Source organism: Heterodontus francisci, chromosome 5 (genome assembly GCF_036365525.1).
Source record: "Heterodontus francisci isolate sHetFra1 chromosome 5, sHetFra1.hap1, whole genome shotgun sequence".
Classification (NCBI taxonomy): domain Eukaryota; kingdom Metazoa; phylum Chordata; class Chondrichthyes; order Heterodontiformes; family Heterodontidae; genus Heterodontus; species Heterodontus francisci.
The window spans coordinates 174,380,848-174,404,100 of record NC_090375.1 but is presented as its reverse complement, the minus strand read 5'-3'; the positions used below and the strand labels follow the sequence as shown (position 1 = coordinate 174,404,100).

The following is a 23,253-nucleotide window of genomic DNA, read 5'->3' as shown; positions in this document are numbered from 1 at the left end:
GCAAGAATTAACTTCAATCAAAGACTTTACATCCAACTCAAAACCAGTAACTGAATTTGCATCTACTACTTCAAACCTTTCCCCTTTAATTCCTTCTCCTCCTCTGTCCTTATTTGCATGTGTGTTTATCGCGTATGCATGCTAACGTGGTCGCGTCGTGTATTTTGAGTAGTTTTAACAGAGTTAGAGTTTTAAGGTTAGTAAACTTACACCTTACTTGTTTAAATCTGAGAAAACCTGTCTGGTTGATTTCTTTGCAATTACAATTAGAGGGCACTGAGCAAGGACTCACTGAGGGGAAGCTAAAAATGCTGTTTTAAAAGTAAAACCCTATTACGGCAAAACCAGGAGAAGGCTGTGAGGGGAGCCCTGGAACCCTTTCTGAACTGGTCGTAACCCTGTATGTTCAACTTCGTCCCTACTGTATTCTGAACCTTACATTTGTCATACAGTCTGTTTTTTGTGTCTCAGTTTAACCTCTTCTTTTTAAACCATCCAGGGAGCTCCAGCTCTGGATGCCTTTCCTTTCTCCCTCATGGGAATGTGTCTAGTCTATACCCAAACCATCTCCTCTTTGACGGTCTCCCATTGCTCAATGACTGCTTTAGAAACATAGAAAAGTTATGGCTTAGAAGGAAGCTGTTAGGCCCATAGTATCTGTGCCACCTGAAAAAGACCTAGTCAGCCTAATCCCACTTACCAGCTCTTGATCCGTAGTCCTGTAGGTTATGGCACCTCAAGTGCATATCCAAGTACTTTTTAAATGCAATGAAGGTTTCTGCCACTTCCATTCTTTCAGGCAGTGAGTTCTAGATCCCCACCACCTTTGGAGTAAAAACATTTCTCAACTGTCTTTTGCAAATTACTTTAAATCCAAGCCCCCTGTCAGGCAAACCCCACCTACCAAGAGTGAGGCACACATTATTTCGCCACATGAACATTAAAACTTAAAATTGCAAGCCCTGACCAGAAAGTCATTTCCATTGTAACAGACAATGTTGAAACAATGGGGATCCAGCAGTTGCTTCTCCAATACACAGAAGTGTTCAGACCAATTTTAGTCACATGGCTAACTGGCTGTGGCAGAGAAATTTGAACACCAAAGGATGTGAAGAGACTGTTCCATATAAGGAACTAGTCATATGACTAACCTGCAGGGCAACCTGGGAGTCTTTTTTGAATCTGAACTCCAATCAAAGGAATTTGAACTCAGACAAAGCTGTGTGTTCATGAAATAAACACCTCTCCTGGAACTGAAGCAAGAATTACAGCCTCTCCTGTTTGCCTGCCTTCCTTTCTTCCTACGGAACTGAATCTTGTTGAAACATGTTAAACTCAAAGAGAGAAAGGTTTGCCACATGAACAAAGTTTTAAGAACATTACAGGGCCCCAATGAAACACAAGACTAAAACGTCAATCAAGGACTACAGCGAGCTCGAGAAACAGTAACAAGATATTGCCTCATGCTGTTATACTTATCTCTTCTTCTGCTCTTTTTTATTCCTATCTGCATGTTTATATTGCATGTGCATGCTAGCGTGAGCGCATTGTATATCCGTAGGCGTGAACCGTATTTGAGTTTATGTTTAAGGTTTTAATAAATTTCCTCTTTTTCTGCTTTAAACCAAGGAAAGCCTGTGTGCGCTCAGTTCTTTGCCTTATAATTGGAAACTGTGAACAAGGATTCACAAAAAGGGGAGCTCAAAACACAGTGTGTTTAAAATTAAACACTGTTACAATAAGACCAGGTAGACAGCCAAAGACCCCTAGATACATTGCTCACCTGGACGTAACACCCCGTTTATTGGCCTCTCTACGAAGGGAAATAGGTCCTTTCTATGCACTCTGTCTAGGCCCCCCATAATTTTAAACACTGCAATTAAATCGCCCCTTAGCTTCCTCTGTTCCAAGGGAAACAATCCCAACCTATCCAATTTTTCCTCATAGCTACAATTCTCCATTCCGAGCAACATCGTCTATAAATGTCCTCAGTACCCTATTTAGCACGATCACATCCTTCCTGTAAACAGTATTGTAGCTATGGCCTAAATAGCGTTTTATACATTTCTAGCATTACCTCCCTGCTCTTATATTCTACTCCTCAGTTTTGCCTCCCAATTTTTGATTCCAATCCACCTGGGCCAGATCTCTTTTCAACTCACTAAAATTAATCCTCCTCCAGTTAAGAATTTTTACACTTGATCAACCCATCATGTTCTCTTTCCTCTGAGTTCATGGTCCTTTTATCCTCCTTAAATCTTTCCCTCCATGTAAACTCCCCAACCCCCTTGACCTGGCCATCTCAGGTGGTCTGGCTAGTCCCATCCTATCAATTACAGATAGGGCAATCTCTAATCGCTATCTTCTATCACTCACCACCCATATCCTCCTTCCACACCCCAACCCTACCTCCTTCTGTATCCATTCCTGGAAAAAAAACTATTCCTAAATTCACTTACAACCACACTTTCAAAATCCCAACTGTCTAGCTTTTGGCTCTCTGTTTGCCACAACATTTCTGCAGCTAGTGATTTGTTTAACTGCACTCTCACCTCCACCTTTGATGCCCTAATCCCCAATAAAACCTCTCTTTTCACCCTGGCTGTTCCCCTGGTATGGCCCTCATCTCCACTCCCTTAAGTTGAAGAGACACAGACTTGAAAGGGTATGGTGGACAACTATCCACCACCAGATCTTCCCGGATCACATAAAACACTATCAGGTCCTGCTCTCATCTGCTAAAACTGCTATTTAAGGATCATCCTGGAATGCAAAGATAACCCCTGGTTTCTTTTCTCTACTGCAAACCATCTTCTTAAATACCTCTTCCCTGTCTGCTCCACACTCACCTCCAAGAATAAGTATGAGGAGCTCATGGATTTCTTTGTCACTAAGATCAAGACCATCTGTTCAGCTGCCTCGACTGTGTCTGTCTCTTCCATTAAGCCACCAGACCAAACTTCCTCTAACGCTCCCCCCGCCCTTGCCCTGAATTTGCATCATTCTCTAGTTTCTCCCCTCATGCTCTCTCTGATCTCATCTTGTTCCCAAGATCCACCTCCTGCTTCTTCGACCCTATTCCCACTAAACTGCTGACTACCCAACTTCCCCTCCTTGTGCCCATGTTAGCTGATATTGTTAACAGATCTCTCTCTTCAGGCATTGTCCCTCTTTCCTTTAAATCTGTCCTCTCTTCAAAAGACTAACTCTCGACCCCTTGCAAACTAATGTCCCAGCCTCCCTTTCCTCTCCCAAGTCTTTGAATGTGTTGACGTCTCCCAAATCCACTCCCTGAAGTCCATGTTTGATTCCCTCCAATGAGGTTTCCATTCCTGTACGGAAATTACTCTCATCAAAGTCACAAATGACATCCTATGTGACCGTGACAAAGGTAAACTTTCTTTCCTCATCCTTCTCAACCTGTCGGCAGGCTTTGACACGGTTGACCACACCATCTCCTCCAATGCCTTTCCACTGTCGTCCAACTGGGTGGGACTGTTCTCACATGTTTCCGTTATTATCTATCTAATCGTAGCCAGAGTATCAATTGCAATGGCTTTCTTCCAGCTCCCGCACTGCTTTCTCTGGTGTCCCCAAGGATCTAACCTTGGCCCCCTCCTATTTCTTGTCCTCATGCTGCCCCTTGGTGACATCATCCAAAAGCACAGTATTAGTTTTCACATGTATGTTGATGACATCTAGCTCTACCTCACCACCACCTCTCTCCATTCCTCCACTGTTGCTAAATTATCAGACTGCCTATCCAACATCCAGTAATGAATGAACAGAAATTTCCTACAATTAGGTTGAACTGAAGCCATTGTTTTTGATCCCCGCTCCAAACTCTGTTCCTTAGCTACTGATTCCATCCCTCTCCCTGGCAACAGTCTGAGATTAAACCAGTCTGTTCACAACCTTGGGGTCACTTTTGACCGAGATGAGCTTGCGACCTCATATTCACACCATCACTAAGACCGCCCATTTCGACTTCAGTAACATTGCCCAACTTTGCCCGTCTCAGCTCATCTGCTACTGAAACCCTCATTAATGCCTTTATTATCTCTAGACTTGACTATTCTAATGCACTCCTAAAACAGAAACATAGAAAATAGGAGCAGGAGTAGGCCATTTGGCCCTGCTCCGCCAGTCAAAAAAGATCATGGCTAATCGTCTAATTCAGTACCCTGTTCCCGCTTTCTCCCCATATCCCTTGATCCCTTCGACATGAAGAAATATATCTATCTCCTTCTTGAATATATTTAATGACTTGGCCTCCACTGCCTTCTGCGGTAGAGAATTCCACAGGTTCACCACCCTCCGAGTGAAGAAATTTCTCCTCATCTCAGTTCTGAATGGCACACCCCGTATCCGGAGACTGTGACCCCTGGTTCTGGACTCCCCAGCCATCGGGAACATCCTCCCTGCATCTAGCTGTCAAGTCCTGTTAGAATTTTGTCGGTTTTTATGAAATCCCCTCTCATTCTTCTAAACTCAAGTGAATATAGGCCTAGTCGACCCAATCTCTCCTCATATGTCAATCCTGCTATCCCAGAAATCAGCCTAGTAAATCTTCTTTGCATTGCCTCCAAGGCAAGAACATCCTTCCTCAGATAAGGAGACCAAAACTGTACACAATACTCCAGATGTGGTCTCACCATGGCCCTGTATAACTGCAGTAAGACATCTTTGCTCCTGTACTCAATTCCTCTTGCATTGAAGGTACATACCATTCGCCTACCTGAATGCTTGCTTTCAGTAACTGGTGTACAAGGACACCCAGGTCTTGTTGCACCTCCCCCTTTCCCAATCTATCACCATTCAGATAATAATCTGCCTTTCTGTTTTTACACCCAAAGTGGATAACCTCACATTTATGCATTTGCCCATTCACCCAACTTGTCCAAATCACATTGGAGCCTCTTTGCATCCTCTTCACAGCTCACATTCCCCCCCAGCTTTGTATCATCTGCAAACTTGGAAATGTTACATTTAGTTCCCTCATCCAAGTCATTATATATAGTGAATAACTTGGGCCCAAGCACTGATCCCTGCAATACCCCACTAGTCACAGCCTGCCACCTGGAAAAAGACCCATTTATTCCTACGTGTTTCCTGTCTGTCAACCAATTCTCAATCCATGTCAGTATATTATCCCCAATCCCATGTGCTTTAATCTTACACACTAACCTCTTATGTGGGACCTTATCAAAAGCCTTCTGAAAATCCAAATACACTACATCCACTGATTCTCCCTTATCTATTCTACTAGTTACATCCTCAAAAAACTCCAGAAGATTTGCTAAGCATGATTTCCCTTTCGTAAACCTATGCTGATTTTGTCCAATCCCATTTATGCTTTCCAGGTGTTCTGCTATCACATCCTTTATAATAGACTCCAGCATTTCTATTTCTCTCCTGGCTGGTCTCCCACATTCTCCCTCCATAGACTTGAGGTCATTCAAAACTTTGCTGCCCGCTTCTTAACTCGCACCTAGTCCTGTTCACCTATCACCCCTGTGCTCGCTGACTTACATTGGCTGCCAGTCAAGCAACGTCTTAATTTTAAAATTCTCATCGTTGTTTTTAAACCTCTACATGGCCTCACGCCTCCCTATCTCTGTAAACACCTGCAGCCCCATAACTTTGAGATATCTGTCTTCCTCTAATTCTGGCCTCTTAAGCATCCTTAATTTTAATCGCTCCACCATTTTAATCACCCCGGGCTCTGGAATATCCTCCCTACACCTCTCCACCTCGCTTTCTTCCTTTAAGACACTCCTTAAAAATTACCTCTTTGACCAAGCTTTTTGGTCATCTGACCTAATGTCTTCTTGTGTGGCTCAGTGACATATTTTGTTTTATAATGCTCCTGTGAAGCACCTTGCGATATTGTATTATGTTAAAGGTGCTATATAAATATAAGTTATTGTTGATGATTGGTCCTTGTCCTTGACTATTCTAAGCCTGATATTATCTCATCTTACGATCTCAAATGCTCTCCTACTGAAGCATGCTCTACTTGCCCCACTCCATTCCCCAGAACTAGATCCAGCACTGCTTCCTTTCTCTTTGGGCTGGAAACACACTGATCAAGAAAGTTCTCTTGTATACATTTTAGGAATTACTCCCCCACTTTGTCCTTTACACTGCTCTTATCCCAGTCTATGTTAGGATAATTGAAGTCACCCATTATGACTACTCTGAATTCTTGCATCTTTCTGTAATTTGCCTGCAAATTTACTCCGCTATCTCCTTCCCACTATTTGGTGGCTTATAGGATACACCCAGCAGCATAATAGCTGCTCTATTGTTCCTTTATTCTAACCCAAGGTTGTCCAACCTTTTCGGGCTGAGGGCCGTATTAGGATTTTTGCTAGGCCTGGGGGGCCAGTGAGCAAAACTTCGAAAGATAAAGGCACTAAAAATTTATCTTACTAATAAAAACACCAAATGTGCATTTTTGTGAAGAAGCTTTAAATGAGGAGGCTAATTTATTGACTTACTTTCTATCTTGAAAACTGATTTAGTGACATACCTGGCTCGATGGAGAGAATGGCCTCCTTCGGTGCCATAAGTAAATGACTCTCAACTCTCTCTCCCCCCACTCTGTGTCACTTTCTCTCTACCTCTCTGTCTCTCGGTCTCCCTCTAACCCCTCCCTCGGTCTCTTTCTCCCTTCTCTCTGTATCTCTCCCCTCTCTCTCTATCTCTCCCACCTCCACCCCCATGTCCCCAGTGTTCCCTCCTCCCCGCTCTGTGTTCCCCGCTCCCTGCTCAGTGTTCCCTGCTCCCGTGTCCCCCGCCTCACTGTCCCCCACCTCACTGTCCCCCACCTCCCTTTTGCTCTCTCTCTCTGTCCCCCTTTTTCTCTCTCTCTTTCTCTGTCCCTCCTACTCTCTCTCTGTCACCCCCCCCCTCTCACACAGTTGCCCAATGAAATGCTTAGCAGATGGTTGGTCAGTTGTTTTAAAAACATTGCTGTCAGTTTCAAAGCTCACAGCCGCTGACATCAGGAACAGCCGTTTCCCAATAGACGCGGGGTTTTCTGGCGGGCTTTTTGAAAAATAGTCAAAACCTGCCGGAAAACTCTGAGTCTCTTGAAAAACTGCTGTTCCCAATGTCAGTGGCTGTGAACTTTGAAACTGACAGTGCAATGTTTTAAAAAGGCTGCTCTGTAAGAAGAAGACAAAGGGAAATTTGTCATCTCTAGTCACGGTGAGGATGAGGAATGGCCCCGGGTACAGTTTACGTCGGCAGGCTGAATGGAAACATTTGGCGGGCCGGATGCTGGCCCGCGGACCGTATGTTGGACAACCCAGTTCTAACCAAAGACATTCTCCCTTTGACCTCTCAAGTACATCATCTCTCTCCTGTACTAAAATAGTTTATTTGATCAATATTGCCAACCCTTTTTTCCCTGTCCTATCTAATATAAAGTACCCAATCCTCCCCCTCTTTGAGCTGAACCTCTGTTAATGCCACTAAATCATAGTCCCATGTGGTGTCTTGTGCCTGGAGCTCACCAACCTTATTTACCAAGCTACATGTATTTATGTACTTGCACTCCAAACCACTGCCTCGCATTTGCCCCCTTTCTGGTCTGTCCTATTTTTGAACTATTCTCTACTCTGGTACTACTCGTCTCTTCCAGTTCTCTGTGCACCTTGTTTCTCACACTTTATTTCTCCTTTCCATCCTGGTTTCAACTCCCCTGCCGAATCAGTTTAAACCCCTCCCCATTGCAATAGTTAACCCTCCCATGGGGACAATGGTTCCAACTCTGCTGAGGTGAAACCAGTCCACTTGTCCCTACTGCCTCAGACTGGTCCCAATGCCCCAAGAATCTGAAGTCCTCTCTGCTGCAACATTTCTCCAGCCACAAGTTAATCTGCTATTCCTACTGTTCTTATTCTGAAATTTATAGAACGCAAAACAAAAGCTGCAATATATGTGTAATCAGTATAGCCGCTCAATATTTACCTCACCCTCTCTCCCACAAAGCCGCTCTTAAGTTACCTGAATAAGTTTGAAAATTGCCCTCTAGCTTTTCTTCCTTTAATTTTCAAAGCAATTGAGAAATAAACTGCTAGAAACTCATGAAAAATATTCAATAGTTCAGATTACTAAATTATAATGACTCACCCTGACAAACTGAAAGCATTGCAATGCTCAGAAAATGCACTAGCTACATTCTGCTAACAAGAGTCACAGCTCTGGGGCAGCCCAACAGCCTGGAATCGGGCTTGAGATTTAAGAGGATTCTGGTTTTTTTCTATCCAGTTCCCTGTACCTGGTAACCTCCTCCCCGGCATTGAAAAACCTCTGCAACACACTCCTTTCCACCATGCCTTTGGGTCCTCATACAAGTTTCTCTTTTCTCCCCTTTTTTCTATGCTCATTGCCCACTGTATTATTGCCCTTGTAAATGGCAAGCATTTTGAGATGTCATCCTGTAGATAAGGAGAACTAATATAGTGCAGGCTTGCTCCATTAGTAGCATTCTTGTGTTCGAGTCAGCTGGTTATAGGTTCGAGCTCCACTTCAGGATTTGAGCACATAATTTCGACTGACTCTTCAACTGATTGAGTGCTGCATTGCAAAGATGCCATATTTCAGATGAATTAAATCAAGGCCCTGCTCGTCTTGCCATGGATACATAAGATCCCATGGTACTATCTGAAAGAGGGCAGGGTGTTCTCCTAGCATCCTGACTAACATTCTTTCAGTCAGCACCATCAAAAACAGATTAACCAGTCATTCACAGTAACTACTGTTTGAGGGACCTTGCTGTGTGTAAACTGGTTGCCACATTTGCCGACATAATAGTAATAGCACTGACCTGAAACGTTAACTCAGCTTCCCTCTCCACAGGTGCAGGTCTGGCAGCCAGACCTGAGTATTTCCAGCACTTTGTTTTTATTTCAGATTTTCAGCATCCGTAGTATTTTGTTTTTGTTATAAACAAAAATTAGATATGTCTTTGAAAGAATCAGATGGTCATTCTCACCTTTATTTTTATCTGCAAATTCTCTTTCCTTCTCATCATCAGAGCCCTCTATCTCTTTGATAAACATCCTTTTCCCTTTTTTCTGCATTTTGCCAAGAGGCTGCGAGTCTTTCAGCTTCTGTTCAACTTCTTGAAGCAAATTCTAAAAAATGAACATTTGGTTCGATCGTTAATCTTATTCCTTCAAACTACAATACGTTTTAATTTTAGTAGATGATAAAGGTAGGCAAAGAGTACCGCAAATCATTTATTTTTACTTAAACTAGTTAGCAGTTTAAATTAGAAAATGCATCACACTATGCACAGGTCAAATGGAGATTGCCTCACCATTACTTGAGGAAAAAAGACTTACGCAAGTTTGTGAAACTATAACGTGACATAGATTGCATTTCACCATTCACTATAGGGTTGCTGTGTAATTGCCCTGGCTTTTTGTCCTCCTTGCTCATTTTTTTCAATACAATATGTTACAACATTAAGTCTTAGTAAAGCAACAAAATCTGGTGACAAAGGAATGGACAAAAATCTTCTTGCACACCCCCTAGGATGCTCAATTAAAGTCTAAACTTTTAAAATACTTAAGAAACCAAATCCGATAATATATTTATTTAGTTTAACAAAACGAAAACGACTTGCATTTATATAATGCTTTCATAACCATCAGATGTCCTAAAGCGCTTTTCAGCCAATGAAGTACTTTTGAAGTGCAGTCACAGTTGTAATATAGGGAACTTGACAGGATAGACGCTGAGAATATTTTTCCCCCCTCACGGGGGAATCTAGAACTGGGGGGGGGGGGAACAGTCTAAAAATGAAGGGGTCTCCCATTTAAGACGGAAATGAAGAGGAATTTCTTCTCTTAGTGGGTCCTTAATCTTTGGAATTCTCTTCCCCAGAGAGCAGTGGAGACTGGGTCATTGAATATATTCGAGGCTGAGTTAGATAGATTTTTGATCTACAAGGGAGTCAAAGGTTATGGGGAGCCAGCAGGAAAGTGGAGTTAGGGCCACAATCAGATCAGCCATGATCTTATTGAATGACTGAGGAGGCTCGAAGGGATACATGGCCTACTCCTGCTCTTATTTCTTATGATCTTATGAAATGCAGAAGCCAATTTTGTCCACAGCAAGCTCTCACAAACAACAATGGGACAATGACCAGATAATTGATTGAGGAATAAATATTGATCAGGACACTGGGCATAATTTCCTTGTTCTCCTTCAAAATAGTGCCAGGGGATCTTTTACCCAAGAGAGCAGATGGGGTCTCAGTTTAGCATCTCACCTCAAAGGTGGCACCCCTGACAGTGCAGCATGAGTTTTTGTTCATACTCTGTGGTAAATAAAATTAATGGGAAAGCTACTTGAACGAGTCCATGATTGAGAGGATGGTTCCAGATGGCAGTGAATAGCTGACGACTAGTAAATTCACCGTCATATATTTAGTGTCTAAATATAGGCATAGCACATGTCCTGGCTGGGTAGCTGAGATGAGCGTTTCCTTATAGATTCTTAATACAGCTTGCAACCTGCCCTTGGCAAATACCACATGGACTTCATGACGCTGAGGTAGATCTAGAGAATCAAATGAACTCTCCACACATGGGGTATGGTATAGTATTGAACTGGTATGTCAGCCTAGATTGTTGCTCTGAAGTCCTGGAGTGAGACTTGAACCCACAATCTTATGACTCAGAGGCAAGAGTGCTACCAACTGAGCCACAGCTGACTCATTCCTTCCTTACTCTATTTCCCTACCTAATTTATACCTACATCAACACTATTATCATTTATAACTTCTTCAAATATACCAGTTTATACATTGTCAATTTACTGGCAAATCTGGTTATCTTGCATTCCTTTTATTTTGTGCTACAGCCTTTCTCAAGTTCTTACCTTTGCTATGGGATTGTCTGGTTCAGCTTGCAACACTTTCTTCAAGTCATCTCTTCCTGCTTGATAGTTACCTAAATGTTTATGAACAGTGGCTCGACGTAGATGTGCTGCAGAACAATGTAGGGACGGTGCAATTAGCACAACATCAATAAGCATAGTTAAAAGACACAGAGAACTCCTTCAGACTATAACTTATTAGGCTTATCATTCATGCTTATTTCACATTGAGAAAATATACCTTACCAGCTTTCTCTAAGTATATTGTCTAGGATATACATAAACCTACCACATAATCACATTTATTCTATTGAACTGATGGAGCAGAGATATTTTCTTTAAATAACTGAAGATTATTACAATTCCTTAACAAAATACACATACTTTACATTCCCGTAAGTGCTCTGCATCCACACATGGCAACCATTAATCCTCCTCGTCACATATGACCCTGCACTTTACAGGAGCCTTTATGAATGAAAATGTCCATTCCCCATGTGTGGAGAGTTCATTTCATTCTCTAGATCTACCTCAGCATCATGAAGTCCATGTGGTGTTTGCCAAGGGCAGGTTGCAAGCTGTGCTAAGAATCTATAAGGAAACTCTCATCTCAGCTACCCAGACAGGACATGTGCTATGCCTATATTTACTTGTGAATTTACTAGTCGTCAGCTATTCACTGCCATCTGGAACCATCCTCTCAATCATGGACTCGTTCAAGTAGCTTTCCCATTAATTTTATTTACCACACTTGGCCCAGAGTATGAACAAAAACTCATGCTGGGTAGTACTGGCCAAGTATCACTCTTAAATCCATTGAACCAAAAGATACAGCTGTTGTCCCAGCCCAGTACCGATCCTGTTAACTGGCTTTTCCACTAATTAAACTCGACTGCTCTGTAGAGAGAGGCCGAAGAACATAACATTTTGAAAAATTAACTTTAAAAAGCTCTTTGCTTGTGCATGTAGTAAAGTGCTTGGATATACACAATTTTGAAAGCAAATACTTATGGCGATTTTTTTTCAGCTATTCACCACATTGTTAAACAGATGTAGCGATTTGGGTAAAGACAAGCAGAGTGGAACAGGAAGGGGCAGTTGCTTTAGCAGTAATAGCTGTCATGAAAACCACACCTGCCAAAGTGAGACATGTTGGTTTCGTCATATGGAACATTAATTTTGAACTGTTGTTGGACTGGGGAAAAAAATGGCTTGGTTTAAAAGACCATTGAAACATGGCTGCACATTTTGCATTCTAAAAGACAGTTGAAAAAAGGAGAGAATGGGAACTGCTCGCTGATTCAATTAACAAAGATTGGTCTGGGCAACCGTGATCCACATCTTGTCTGTGTAGGAGACAGCACAACAACACCCACCCCCCTCCCCCCACCCCGCAAAACCCCCATCGAGAGCTTAGAAATCCACACCGCAGCAGAGGTTGTTCCAAATAAGGGTTTAGTCACATGACTAACCTGCTGGCCAACTTGGAGTTTTGAATTGTGTTTAGTTTAGTTTAGTTTAGAGATACAGCACTGAAACAGGCCCTTCGGCCCACCGAGTCTGTGCCGACCATCAACCACCCATTTATACTAATCCTACACTAATCCCATATTCCTACCACATCCCCACCTGTCCCTATATTTCCCTACCACCTACCTATACTAGGGGCAATTTATAAGGGCCAATTAACCTATCAACCTGCAAGTCTTTGGCTTGTGGGAGGAAACCGGAGCACCCGGAAGAAACCCACGCAGACACAGGGAGAACTTGCAAACTCCACACAGGCAGTACCCAGAATTGAACCCGGGTCGCTGGAGCTGTGAGGCTGCGGTGCTAACCACTGCGCCACCCCATACATAGGTATGAGGGGACAGCTGGCTAAGATTGAATGGGTAAATAGACTGAAAGATATGGCAGTAAATATACAGTGGGAAACCTTTAAAGAAAAGATCCCAAATTTTCATTAACAAAAACAGCGAGAAAGATCCATCCTTGGCTTACTAACATATGAATTAGGAGCAGTAGGCCATTCGGCCCCTCAAGCCTGCTCCTCCATTTGATAAGATCATGGCTGATCTGAATGCGGCCTCAGCTCCACTTTCCTGCTTGCCACCCCCCCCCCCAAAACTTGACTCCCTTGTCTATCAAGAATCTATCTAATTCAGCCTTCAATATAGGTAATGACCCTGCATCCATTGCTCTCTGAGGAAGAGAATTCCACAGAGTAACGACCCTCAGAGAAAAAATTGTCTCATCTCCAACTTAAATGGGAGACCCCTTATTTTTAAACTGTGTCCCCTAGTTTTAGTCTCGCCCTTAAATGGAAACATCCTTCCAGCATACACCCTGTCAAGTCTTCTCAGGATCTTGTATGATTCAATAAGATCACCTTTCATTCTTCTAAACTGCAATGGGTATAAGCCCAAACTGTTCAATCTTTCATCCCAGCAATCAGTTGAGTGAATCTCCTCTGAACTGCTTCGAATGTATTTTTATCCTTTCTTAAGTAAGGAGACCAAAACTATACACAATACTCCAGATGTGGTCTCACCAAGTCCCTGATATAGCTGTAGCAAAACTTCCTTACTTTTATATTCTATTCTGCTTGCAATAAATGCCAACATTCCATTTGCCTTCCTAATCATTTGCTGTACCTGCATACAAACGTTTTGTGATTCATGTACCAGGACATAAAGGCCTGCTACCCGACCCAAACCCGACGGGACCCGACATGGGTCGAGTCCAGGTCAGGGCGGGTCGGGTCGCTCTTCCGGGTCCAGCTTTCGGGCTCAGGTCAGGTCGGGCTGGGTCTGGGTTGGACACACACAGTACTACCTTTTGCTCTGCTGGGAGGAAAAGGGAAGTTGAGTAAGTAAGCATCAAAATTTGAAAAGCCTGCCTGAGCTGGAAGTCCGGGATGTCAAGGAGGGAAACGTGCATCCAGACTCCACAGACTCTGAGTCTGCGCAGTGAGTGTCTCTATGACGTCTAAGCGCTCACGCTGCAGCTTCCTTCCATTCCATCCATCCAAAAGTGGTAAGTACAGTGAGTGCACTATGGATGCAAAATGAATGCTGTCGACTGGAGAAAGTGAACATTCCGGTGGTCGGGTCGGGCTTGGGTCGGGTCGGGTGCAGGAAAAAATAGAAGGACTCGGATCCGATGTAGTTCTGTCGGGTTTGGGTCGTTTTTTTTTCCAGACCCAAGCAGGCCTTTACCAGGACAACCTCTGTACCACTGAGTTCTGCAGTCTCTCTCCATTTAAATAATATTCTGCTTTTCGATTCTTTCTGCCAAAGTGGACAAGTTCACATTTTCCCACATTATACTCCATCTGCCAAGATTTTGCCCATTCACTTAACCTATCTATATCCCTTTGTAAACTCTGGAATCTGTAGATTCTAGATTTAGTCTTAGGAAATGAAGCTGGGCAAGTGGATGAAGTAGCAGTGAGTCACCATTTTGGAGATAGTGACCATAATAGAGTTAGATTTAGCATTATTGTGGAAAAGGACAAAGATGGAATAGGAGTAAAAGTTGTAAATTGGGGGAAGGCAAATTTTTTGAAGCTGAGGGGTGATCTGGCGCAAGTGGATTGGATACAACTACTTATCAGTGGCAAACCAGTGGGAGGCATTCAAAAACAAGATGCTGTGGGCACAGTGTAGATATGTCCCCTCAAACAAAAAGGGTCGTATTACCAAGTCTGGACCCCTGGTTCTCTAGAAGCAGGGTAAGATAAAGTAGAAAAAGAAAGTTTATGACAGTCACAAAAAACATTTTATTTTAGAAAGCCTGGAGCAGTATAGAAAGTGCAGGGGTGAAGTAAAAAAGGAAATTAGGAAAGCAAAGAGAGGACATGAAAAATACTGGCAGGTAAAATCAAAGAAAACCCAAAGATGTTTTTTCAGTACATTAAGAGCAAGAGGATAGCTAAGGAAAGGGTAGGACCTATCAGAGATGTACAAGGCAACTTAGTGTGGATGCAGAAGATGTGGGCAGGGTTCTTAATGAGTTTTTTGTCTCTGTCTTCACAAAGGAGAGGGATGATGCAGACATTGTAGTTAAAGAGGAGGAGTGTGAAGTATTAGATACCATAATGAGAGAGGAATTACAAGAGGGTCCGACATCCTTGAAAGTGGATAAATCACCAGGTCCGGATGGATTGTATCCCAGGCTGTTAAAGGGAGCCAGGAAGGAAATAGCAGATGCTCGAGGATCATTTTCAAATCCTCACTATATACAGCCGAGGTACCAGAGGATTGGAGGTCTGCGAACATTGTACCATTGTTTAAAAAGGGTGTGAGCGATAGGCCAAATAATTATAGACCGGTCCGTCTGACCTCAGTGATGGGCAAATTATTAGATCAATTCTGAGAGATAGGACGAATTGTCACTTAGAAAGGCATGGATTAATCAGGGATAGTCAGCATGGATTTGTTAAGGGAAGGTCATGCCTTACTAACTTAATTGAATTTTTTGAGGAAGTAACTAGGAGGATTGATGAGGGTAGTGCAGTGGATGTTGTTTACATGGATATTAGTAAGGCATTCGACAAGGTCCCACAAGCTGACTGGTCAGTAAAGTAAAAGCCCATGGGATACAGGAGAATGTGGCAAGCTGGATACAAAATTGGCTCAGTGACAGGAAACAAAGGGTAGTAGCCGACGGATGTTTTCGCGAATGGAAAACGGTTTCCAGTGGCGTTCCACAGGGCTCAGTGTTGAGTCCCTTGCTGTTTGTGGTATATATTAATGATTTGGAGTTAAATATGTAGGAGGCATGATTGGGAAATTTGCAGATGACACAAAAATTGGCTGTGGAGTTGATAGTGAAAAGGATAGTTGTGGACTCCAGAATATCAATAGCTTGGTTGAGTGGGCGGAAAAGTGGCAAATGGAATTCAATCTGGAGAAGTGTGAGGTAATGCATTTGGGGAGGACAAACAAAGCAAGGGATTACACAATAAACTGGAGGGTATTAAAAGGGCTGAGGAAGTGAGAGACCTCAGAGTGCATGTCCACAGGTCCGTGAAGGTGGCAGGACAGGCAGACAAAGTGGTGAAGAAGGGATATGGAATGCTTTCCTTTACTGGCCGAGGTATAGAATACAAAAGCAGGGATGTAATGCTGGAACTGTATAAAACACTGGTTAAGCCACAGCTGGCATATTGCGTACAGTTCAGGTCATCACATTACAGGATGGACATAATTGCTCTGCAGAGAGTACAGTGGAGATTTACGAATGTTGCCAGGGCTTGAAAACTGCAGCTTTGAGGAAAGATTGGATAGACTAGGTTTGTTTCCTTAGATCAGGGGAAGCTGAGGAGTGACTTGATTGAGGGGCCTAGACAGACAGGAAAGACCTATTTCCCCTCGTGGATAGGTCAATTAGCAGGGAACACAGATTTAAGGTGATTGGTAGAAGGATTAGAGGGGATATGATGAAAAACTTTTTCACCCAGAGGGTGTTGGGTGTCTGGAATTCACTGCCCAGATGTGTGGTGGAGGCAGAAACCCTCAGCTCATTTAAAAGGTACCTGGACATGCACCTGAAGTGCTGTAACCTGCAAGGCTACGGAGCGGGTGTTGGAAGGTGGGATTAGAATGGGCAGCTAGTTTTTTCAGCCAGCGCAGACACGATGGGGTGAATGACCTCTTCCTGCGCTGCAACTTTTCTATGGTTATGTCCTCTTGACAACTTACTTTCCTACCAATCTGTCTCGTCTGTAAATTTGGCTACTATATATTTGGTCCCTTCATCCAAGTCACTGATGTAGATTGTTAATAGTTGAGGCTCCAGCACTGATTCCTGAGGCACTCCACTAGTCACATCCTACCAACCCGAAAATGGGCAATTTATCTCTACTCTCTGCTTCCGGCTAGCTAACCAATCCTCAATCCATGCTAATATGTCACCCTCTACACCATGAGTTCTTATCTTGTGTAGTAACCTTTGATGTAGCACCTTATCGAATGCGTTTTGGAAATCCAAGTACACCGCATCCACAAGTTCCCCTTTCTCCACGTTGCTTGTTATTTCCTCAAAGAACTCAAACTAAGGAAGGCCGTGGCAAAGCGGCAGTGTCACTAGACTAGTATTCCAGACCGACCCCCACCACCTCGGGGCTAATGCTCTGGGGACATGGGTTCAAATCCCACATGCCAGATGGTGAAATTTGAACTCAATTAATAAATCTGGGATTAAACGCTAGTCTAATTGCGACTATAAAGCCATTGTCGATTGTTGTAAAAAAACCATCTGGTTCACTTATGTCCTTCAAGGAAGGAAATCTGCCATCCTCACCTGGTCTGGCCTACATGTGATTCCAGACCCACAGCAATGTGGCTGACTCTTAAATGTCCTCTGAAATGGCCTAGCAGGCCACTCAGTTCAAGGGCAATTCGGGATGGGCAACAAATGCTGGTCTAGCCAGTGACGCCCACATCCCATGAATGAATTAAAAAAATTAGCCAAACACGATTTCCCTTTCACAAAACCATGTGGACTCTGCCTGAGCACATTTATGATTTTCTAAATGTCCTGCTATAACCTCCTTAATAATGGATTATAGCATTTTCCCTATGACAGATGTTAGGCTAACTGGCCTAGAGTTTTCTGCTTTCTGTCTCCCTCCTTTCTTGAATAGAGGTGTTACATCTGCTATTTTCCAATCGGCTAGGACCTTTCCAGAATCTAAGGAATTTTGAAATATCACAACTAATGCATCTACTATCTCTGCAGCCACTTCTTTTAAGACCCTAGGATGCAGGCCATCAGGTCCTGGGGACTTGTCAGCTTTAGCTCCAATAGTTTTCCCAGCACCTTTTTCTACTAGGAATATTAAGGATAGTATTAGATTAAAAGAAGAGGCTTATAATGTTGAGAGGAGTCGTAGGAAGCCTGAGGTTTGGGTGAGTTTTAGAAACATACAAAGGGTGCCCAAAAAGTCCATAAAAAGGAGAAAAAAAAGGAGAGATTAAACTAGCCAGGAATATAAAACACATTGCAAGAGTTTTTGCAACTATATAAAAAGGAGACTTAAATTAACATTGGTCTCTTAGAGGCAGAGACAGGAGAAATTATCATGGGGATTGAAGAAATGGCAGAGACAGTGAACAAATATTTTCTGCCTGTCTTCACAGTAGAAGATACAAATTACATACCAGAAATAGAGGGGAACCAAGGGGTATCAGCAGAGAACAAGTATTAGAGAAACTTAAGAGACTAAAGGCTACAAATCCCCAGGACATGATGGCCTACATCCTAAGGTTCTAAAAGAGGTAGCTGCAGAGGCAGTGGATGCACTGGCTATGATTTTCCAAAATTTCCTAGATTCTAGAATGGTCCCAGCAAATTGGAAGTTGGGCGGCACAGTGGTTAGCACCGCAGCCTCACAGCTCCAGCAACCCGGGTTCAATTCTGGGTACTGCCTGTGTGGAGTTTGCAAGTTCTCCCTGTGTCTGCGTGGGTTTCCTCCCATATGCCAAAGACTTGCAGGTTGATAGGTTAATTGGCCATTATAAATTGCCCCTAGTATAGGTAGGTGGTAGGGAAATATAGGGACAGGTGGGGATGTGGTAGGAATATGGGATTAGTGTAGGATTAGTATAAATGGGTGGTTGATGGTCGGCACAGACTCGGTGGGCCGAAGGGCCTGTTTCAGTGCTGTATCTCTAAACAAGTTAGCAAATGTAACATCGCTATTCAAGAAAGGAAGGATAGAGAAAACAGGGAAGTACAGACCAGTTAGCCTATCAGTTGTTGGGTAAATGCTGGAATCTATGAAGGAAGTCTTAACAATGCACTTAGAAAATTATAGTATGATCAGACAGAGTAAATAAGATTTTACAAAAAGGAAACAGGGTTTGACAAATTTAATAGAGATTTTTGAGGATGTAACTAGTACGATAGATAAAGAGAAGCCAGTAGACGTAGCATACTTGGATTTTCAAAGGCATTCGATAAGGTAAACATAAAAGGTTAATTTGCAAGATGAGGGCTCATGGAGTTGTGGGGAACATATTAGCATGGATGGAGGATTGAATAACTGACAGGAAGCAGACAGTAGGGATAAGCAGGGCATTTTCAAGTTGGCAAGCTGTAACTAATGCAATGTCACAAGGATCTGTGCTGGGACTTAAGACAAAGAGACCGAGAGTAATGTATCCAAGTTTTTTTATTCTTTCATGGGATGTGGGCGTCCCTGGCAAAGGCTAGCCTTTGTTGCCCATCACTAATTGCCCTTGAGAAGGTAGTGGTAAGCTGCCTTCTTGAACCACGGCAATACATCTGTTGCGGGTACTCCCACAGTGCTATTACGAAGGGAGTTCCAGGATTTTAATCCAGCAACAGTGAAAGAACGACAATATAATTCCAACTCAGGATGGTGAGCGACTTGGAGGGGAACTTGCATATGAACATATGAATTAGGAGCAGGCCACTCAGCCCCTTGAGCCTGCTCCACCATTCACCAAGATATTGACTGATCTGATTGTAACCTCAACTCCACCTATCACCAATAACCTTTCAGTCCCTTGCTCATCAAGAATCTATCTACCTCTCCCTTAAAAATATTTACAGGCTCTGCTTCCACCGCCTTTTGAGGAAGAGTGTTCCAAAGACTCATAACCCTCTGAGAGAAAAAATTTCTCCTCATCTCTGTCTTAAATGGGCGACTACTTATTTTTAAACAGTGACCCCCCCTTAGTTCTCGATTCTCCCACAAGAGGAAACATTCTTTCCACATCCACCCTGTCAAGACCCCTTAGTATCTTATATGTTTCAATCAAGTTGCCTCTTACTCTTCTAAACTCCAGAGGATACAAGCCTAGCCTGTCCAACCCTTCCTCATAAGATAACTTGCCCATTCCAGGTATTAGTCTAGTAAACCTTCTTTGAACTGCTTCCAATGCATTTACATCCTTCCTTAAATAAGGAGACCACTACAGTACACAGTACTCCAGATGTGGTCTCACCAATGCCCTGTATAACTGAAGCATAACCTCCCTACTTTTGTATTCAATTCCCCTCACAACAAACGATAACATTCCATTAGCTTTCCTAATTACTTGCTGTACTTGCATTCTAACCTTTTGCGATTCATGCACTAGGACACCCAAATCCCTCCACATCTCAGAGCTCTGCAATGTCTCACCATTTAAATAATATGCTTTTTTATTCTTCCTGCCAAAATGGACAATTGCACATTTTACCACATTATACTTCATTTGCCAGAAATTTGCCCACTCACTTCACCTATCTATATCCCTTCGTAGCCTCCTTACGCCCTCTTCATAACTTACTATCCTATCTTTGTGTCTTCAGCATATTTAGCAACGATACCTTCAGTCCCTTCATCCAAGTCATTTATATAAATTGTAAAAAGTTACGACCCCAGCACTGATCCCTGTGGCACACCACTCATTACATCTTGCCAACCAGAAAATGACCCATTAGTGCCTACTCTCTGTTTCCTGTTAGCTAGCCAATCGTCTATCCATGCCAATATGTTACCCCTTACACCATGAGCGTTTATTTTCTGCAATAACTTTTGATGTGGCACCTTATCAAATGCCTTCTGGAAAGCTAAGAACAGTACACCCACCCTTTATCCACAGCATGTTACTTCTTCAAAGAACTCCAATAAATAGGTTAAACAAATGTCCCTTTCACAAAACCATGTTGACGCTGTCTGATTACCTTGAATTTTTCGAAGTGCCCTGCAATAACGTCTTTAGGAATAGCTTCAAACATTTTCCCTAAGATAGATATTAAGCTAACTGGCCTGTATTTTCCTGCTTTCTGTCTCCCTTCCTTTCTGAATAAAAAAAACTTCCCTGGTGATAGTAATTTTCTTGGGTTCCTCCCTCCCTTCCATTTCCTGATTTACAGCTATTTCTGGGATGTTGCTTGCATCCTCTATAGTGAAGACTGATGCAAAAGGGCGGTACAGTGGTTAGCACCACAGCCTCACAGCTCCAGGGACCCGGGTTCAATTCTGGGTACTGCCTGTGCGGAGTTTGCAAGTTCTCCCTGTGACCGCGTGGGTTTTCGCCGGGTGCTCCAATTTCCTCCCACAGCCAAAGACTTGCAGGTGATAGGTAAATTGGCCATTGTAAATTGCCCCTAGTGTAGGTAGGTGGTAGGGAATATGGGATTACTGTAGGGTTAGTATAAATGGGTGGTTGTTGGTCGGCACAGACTCGGTGGGCCGAAGGGCCCGTTTCAGTACTGTATCTCTAAACAAATAAATAAAAATAAAAAATACCTGTTCGATTCATCTGCCATCTCCTTATTTTCCTTTTTTTTAAAATTCATTCATGGGATGTGGGCGTCACTGGCTATGCCAGCATTTATTGCCCATCCCTAATAGCCCTCGAGAAGGTGGTGGTGAGCTGCCTTCTTGAACCGCTGCTGTCCATGTGAGGTAGGTACACCCACAGTGCTGTTAGGAAGGGAGTTCCAGCATTTTGACCCAGCGACAGTGAAGGAATGGCGATATAGTTCCAAGTCAGGATGGTGTGCGACTTGGATGGGAACTTGCAGGTGGTGGTGTTCCCATGTATTTGCTGCCCTTGTCCTTCTAGTTGGTAGAGGTCGCGGATTTGGAAGGTGCTGTCTAAGGAGCCTTGGTGCATTGCTGCAGTGCATCTTGTAGATGGTACACACTGCTGCCACTGTGTGTCAGTGGTGGAGGGAGTGAATGTTTGTGGATGGTGTGCCAATCAAGCGGGCTGCTTTGTACTGGATGGTGTCGAGCTTCTTGAGTGCTGTTGGAGCTGCACCCATCCAGGCAAGTGGAGAGCATTCCAAAACACTCCTGACTTGTGCCTTGTAGATGGTGGACAGGCTTTGGGGAGTCAGGAGGTGAGTTACTTGCTGCAGGATTCCTAGCCTCTGACCTGCTCTTGTAGCCATGGTATTTATATGGCTACTCCAGTTCAGTTTCTGGTCAATGGTAGCCCCTAGGATGTTGATAGTGGGGGATTCAGCAAAGATAATGCCATTGAATGTCAAGGGGAGATGGTTAGATTCTCTCTTGTTGGAGATGGTCACTGCCTGGCACTTGTGTGGTGCAAATGTTACTTGCCACTTATCAGCCCAAGCCTGGATATTGTCCAGATCTTGCTGCATTTCTACACGGACTGCTTCAGTACTTGAGAAGTCGCGAATGGTGCTAAACATTGTGCAATCATCAGTGAACATCCCCACTTCTGACCTTATGATTGAAGGAAGGTCATTGATGAAGCAGCTGAAGATGGTTGGGCCTAGGACACTACCCTGAGGAACTCCTGCAGTGATGTCCTGGAGCTCAGATGATTGACCTCCAACAACCACAGCCATCTTCCTTTGTGCTAGGTATGACTCTAACCAGCAGAGAGTTTTCTCCGATTCCCATTGATCTCAGTTTGGCTAGGGCTTCTTGATGCCATACTCGGTCAAATGCTGCCTTGACGTCAAGGGCAGACACTCTCACCTCACCTCTCGAGTTCAGCTCTTTTGTCCATGTTTGAACCAAAGCTGTAATGAGGTCAGGTGCTGAGTGGCCCTGGCAGAACCCAAACTGGGTATCGCTCAGCAGGTTATTGCTAAGCAAGTGCTGCTTGATGGCACTGTTGATGACACCTTCCATCACTTTGCTGATGGGGCGGTAATTGGCCGGGTTGAACTTGTCCTGCTTTTTGTGTACAGGACAGACCTGGGCGATTTTCCACATTGCAGGGTAGATGCCAGTGTTGTAGCTGTACTGGAACAGCTTGGCTATGGGCGCAGCAAGTTCTGGAGCACAGGTCTTCAGTACTATTGCCGGAATATTGTCAGGACCCATAGCTTTTGCAGTATCCAGTGCCTTCAGTCGTTTCTTGATATCATGCGGAGTGAAGACTGGCATCTGTGATGCTGGGGACCGAGATGGATCATCAACTTGGCATTTCTGGCTGAAGATTGTTGCAAATGCTTCAGCCTTATCTTTCGCACTGATGTGCTGGGCTCCCCCATCATTGAGGATGGGGATATTTGTGGAGCCACCTCCTCCAGTTAGTTGTTTCATTGTCCACCACCATTCACAGCTGGATGTGGCAGGACTGCAGAGCGTAGATCTGATACGTTGGTTATGGGATCACTTAGCTCTGTCTATTGCATGCTGCTTATGCAGTTTGGCATGCGAGTAGTCATAGGTTGTCGCTTCACCAGGTTGACACCTCATTTTGAGGTATGCCTGGTGCTGCTCCTGGCATGCCCTCCTACACTCTTCATTGAACCAGGGTTGGTCTCCTGGCTTGATGGTAATGGTAGAGTGGGGGATATGCCGGGCCATGAGGTTACAGACTCTGGTTGAGTACAATTCTGCTG

General features: G+C 43.6%; 1 protein-coding gene across 8 annotated transcripts in view; it reads right to left on the bottom strand.

The window, feature by feature from the left end:
- Positions 1–23,253, bottom strand: part of LOC137370145 (sperm-associated antigen 1-like) — a 213,841-nt gene that overhangs the window by 130,106 nt on the left and 60,482 nt on the right. For all 8 annotated transcript variants that reach the window (XM_068032366.1, XM_068032362.1, XM_068032364.1 and 5 more), the window contains 2 exons: positions 10,903–11,009; positions 9,008–9,149 (listed from right to left, as the gene is read on the bottom strand). In XM_068032366.1, the coding sequence (XP_067888467.1) occupies positions 9,008–9,149; positions 10,903–11,009 (249 nt within the window). The remainder of the gene's footprint in view (positions 1–9,007; positions 9,150–10,902; positions 11,010–23,253) is intronic.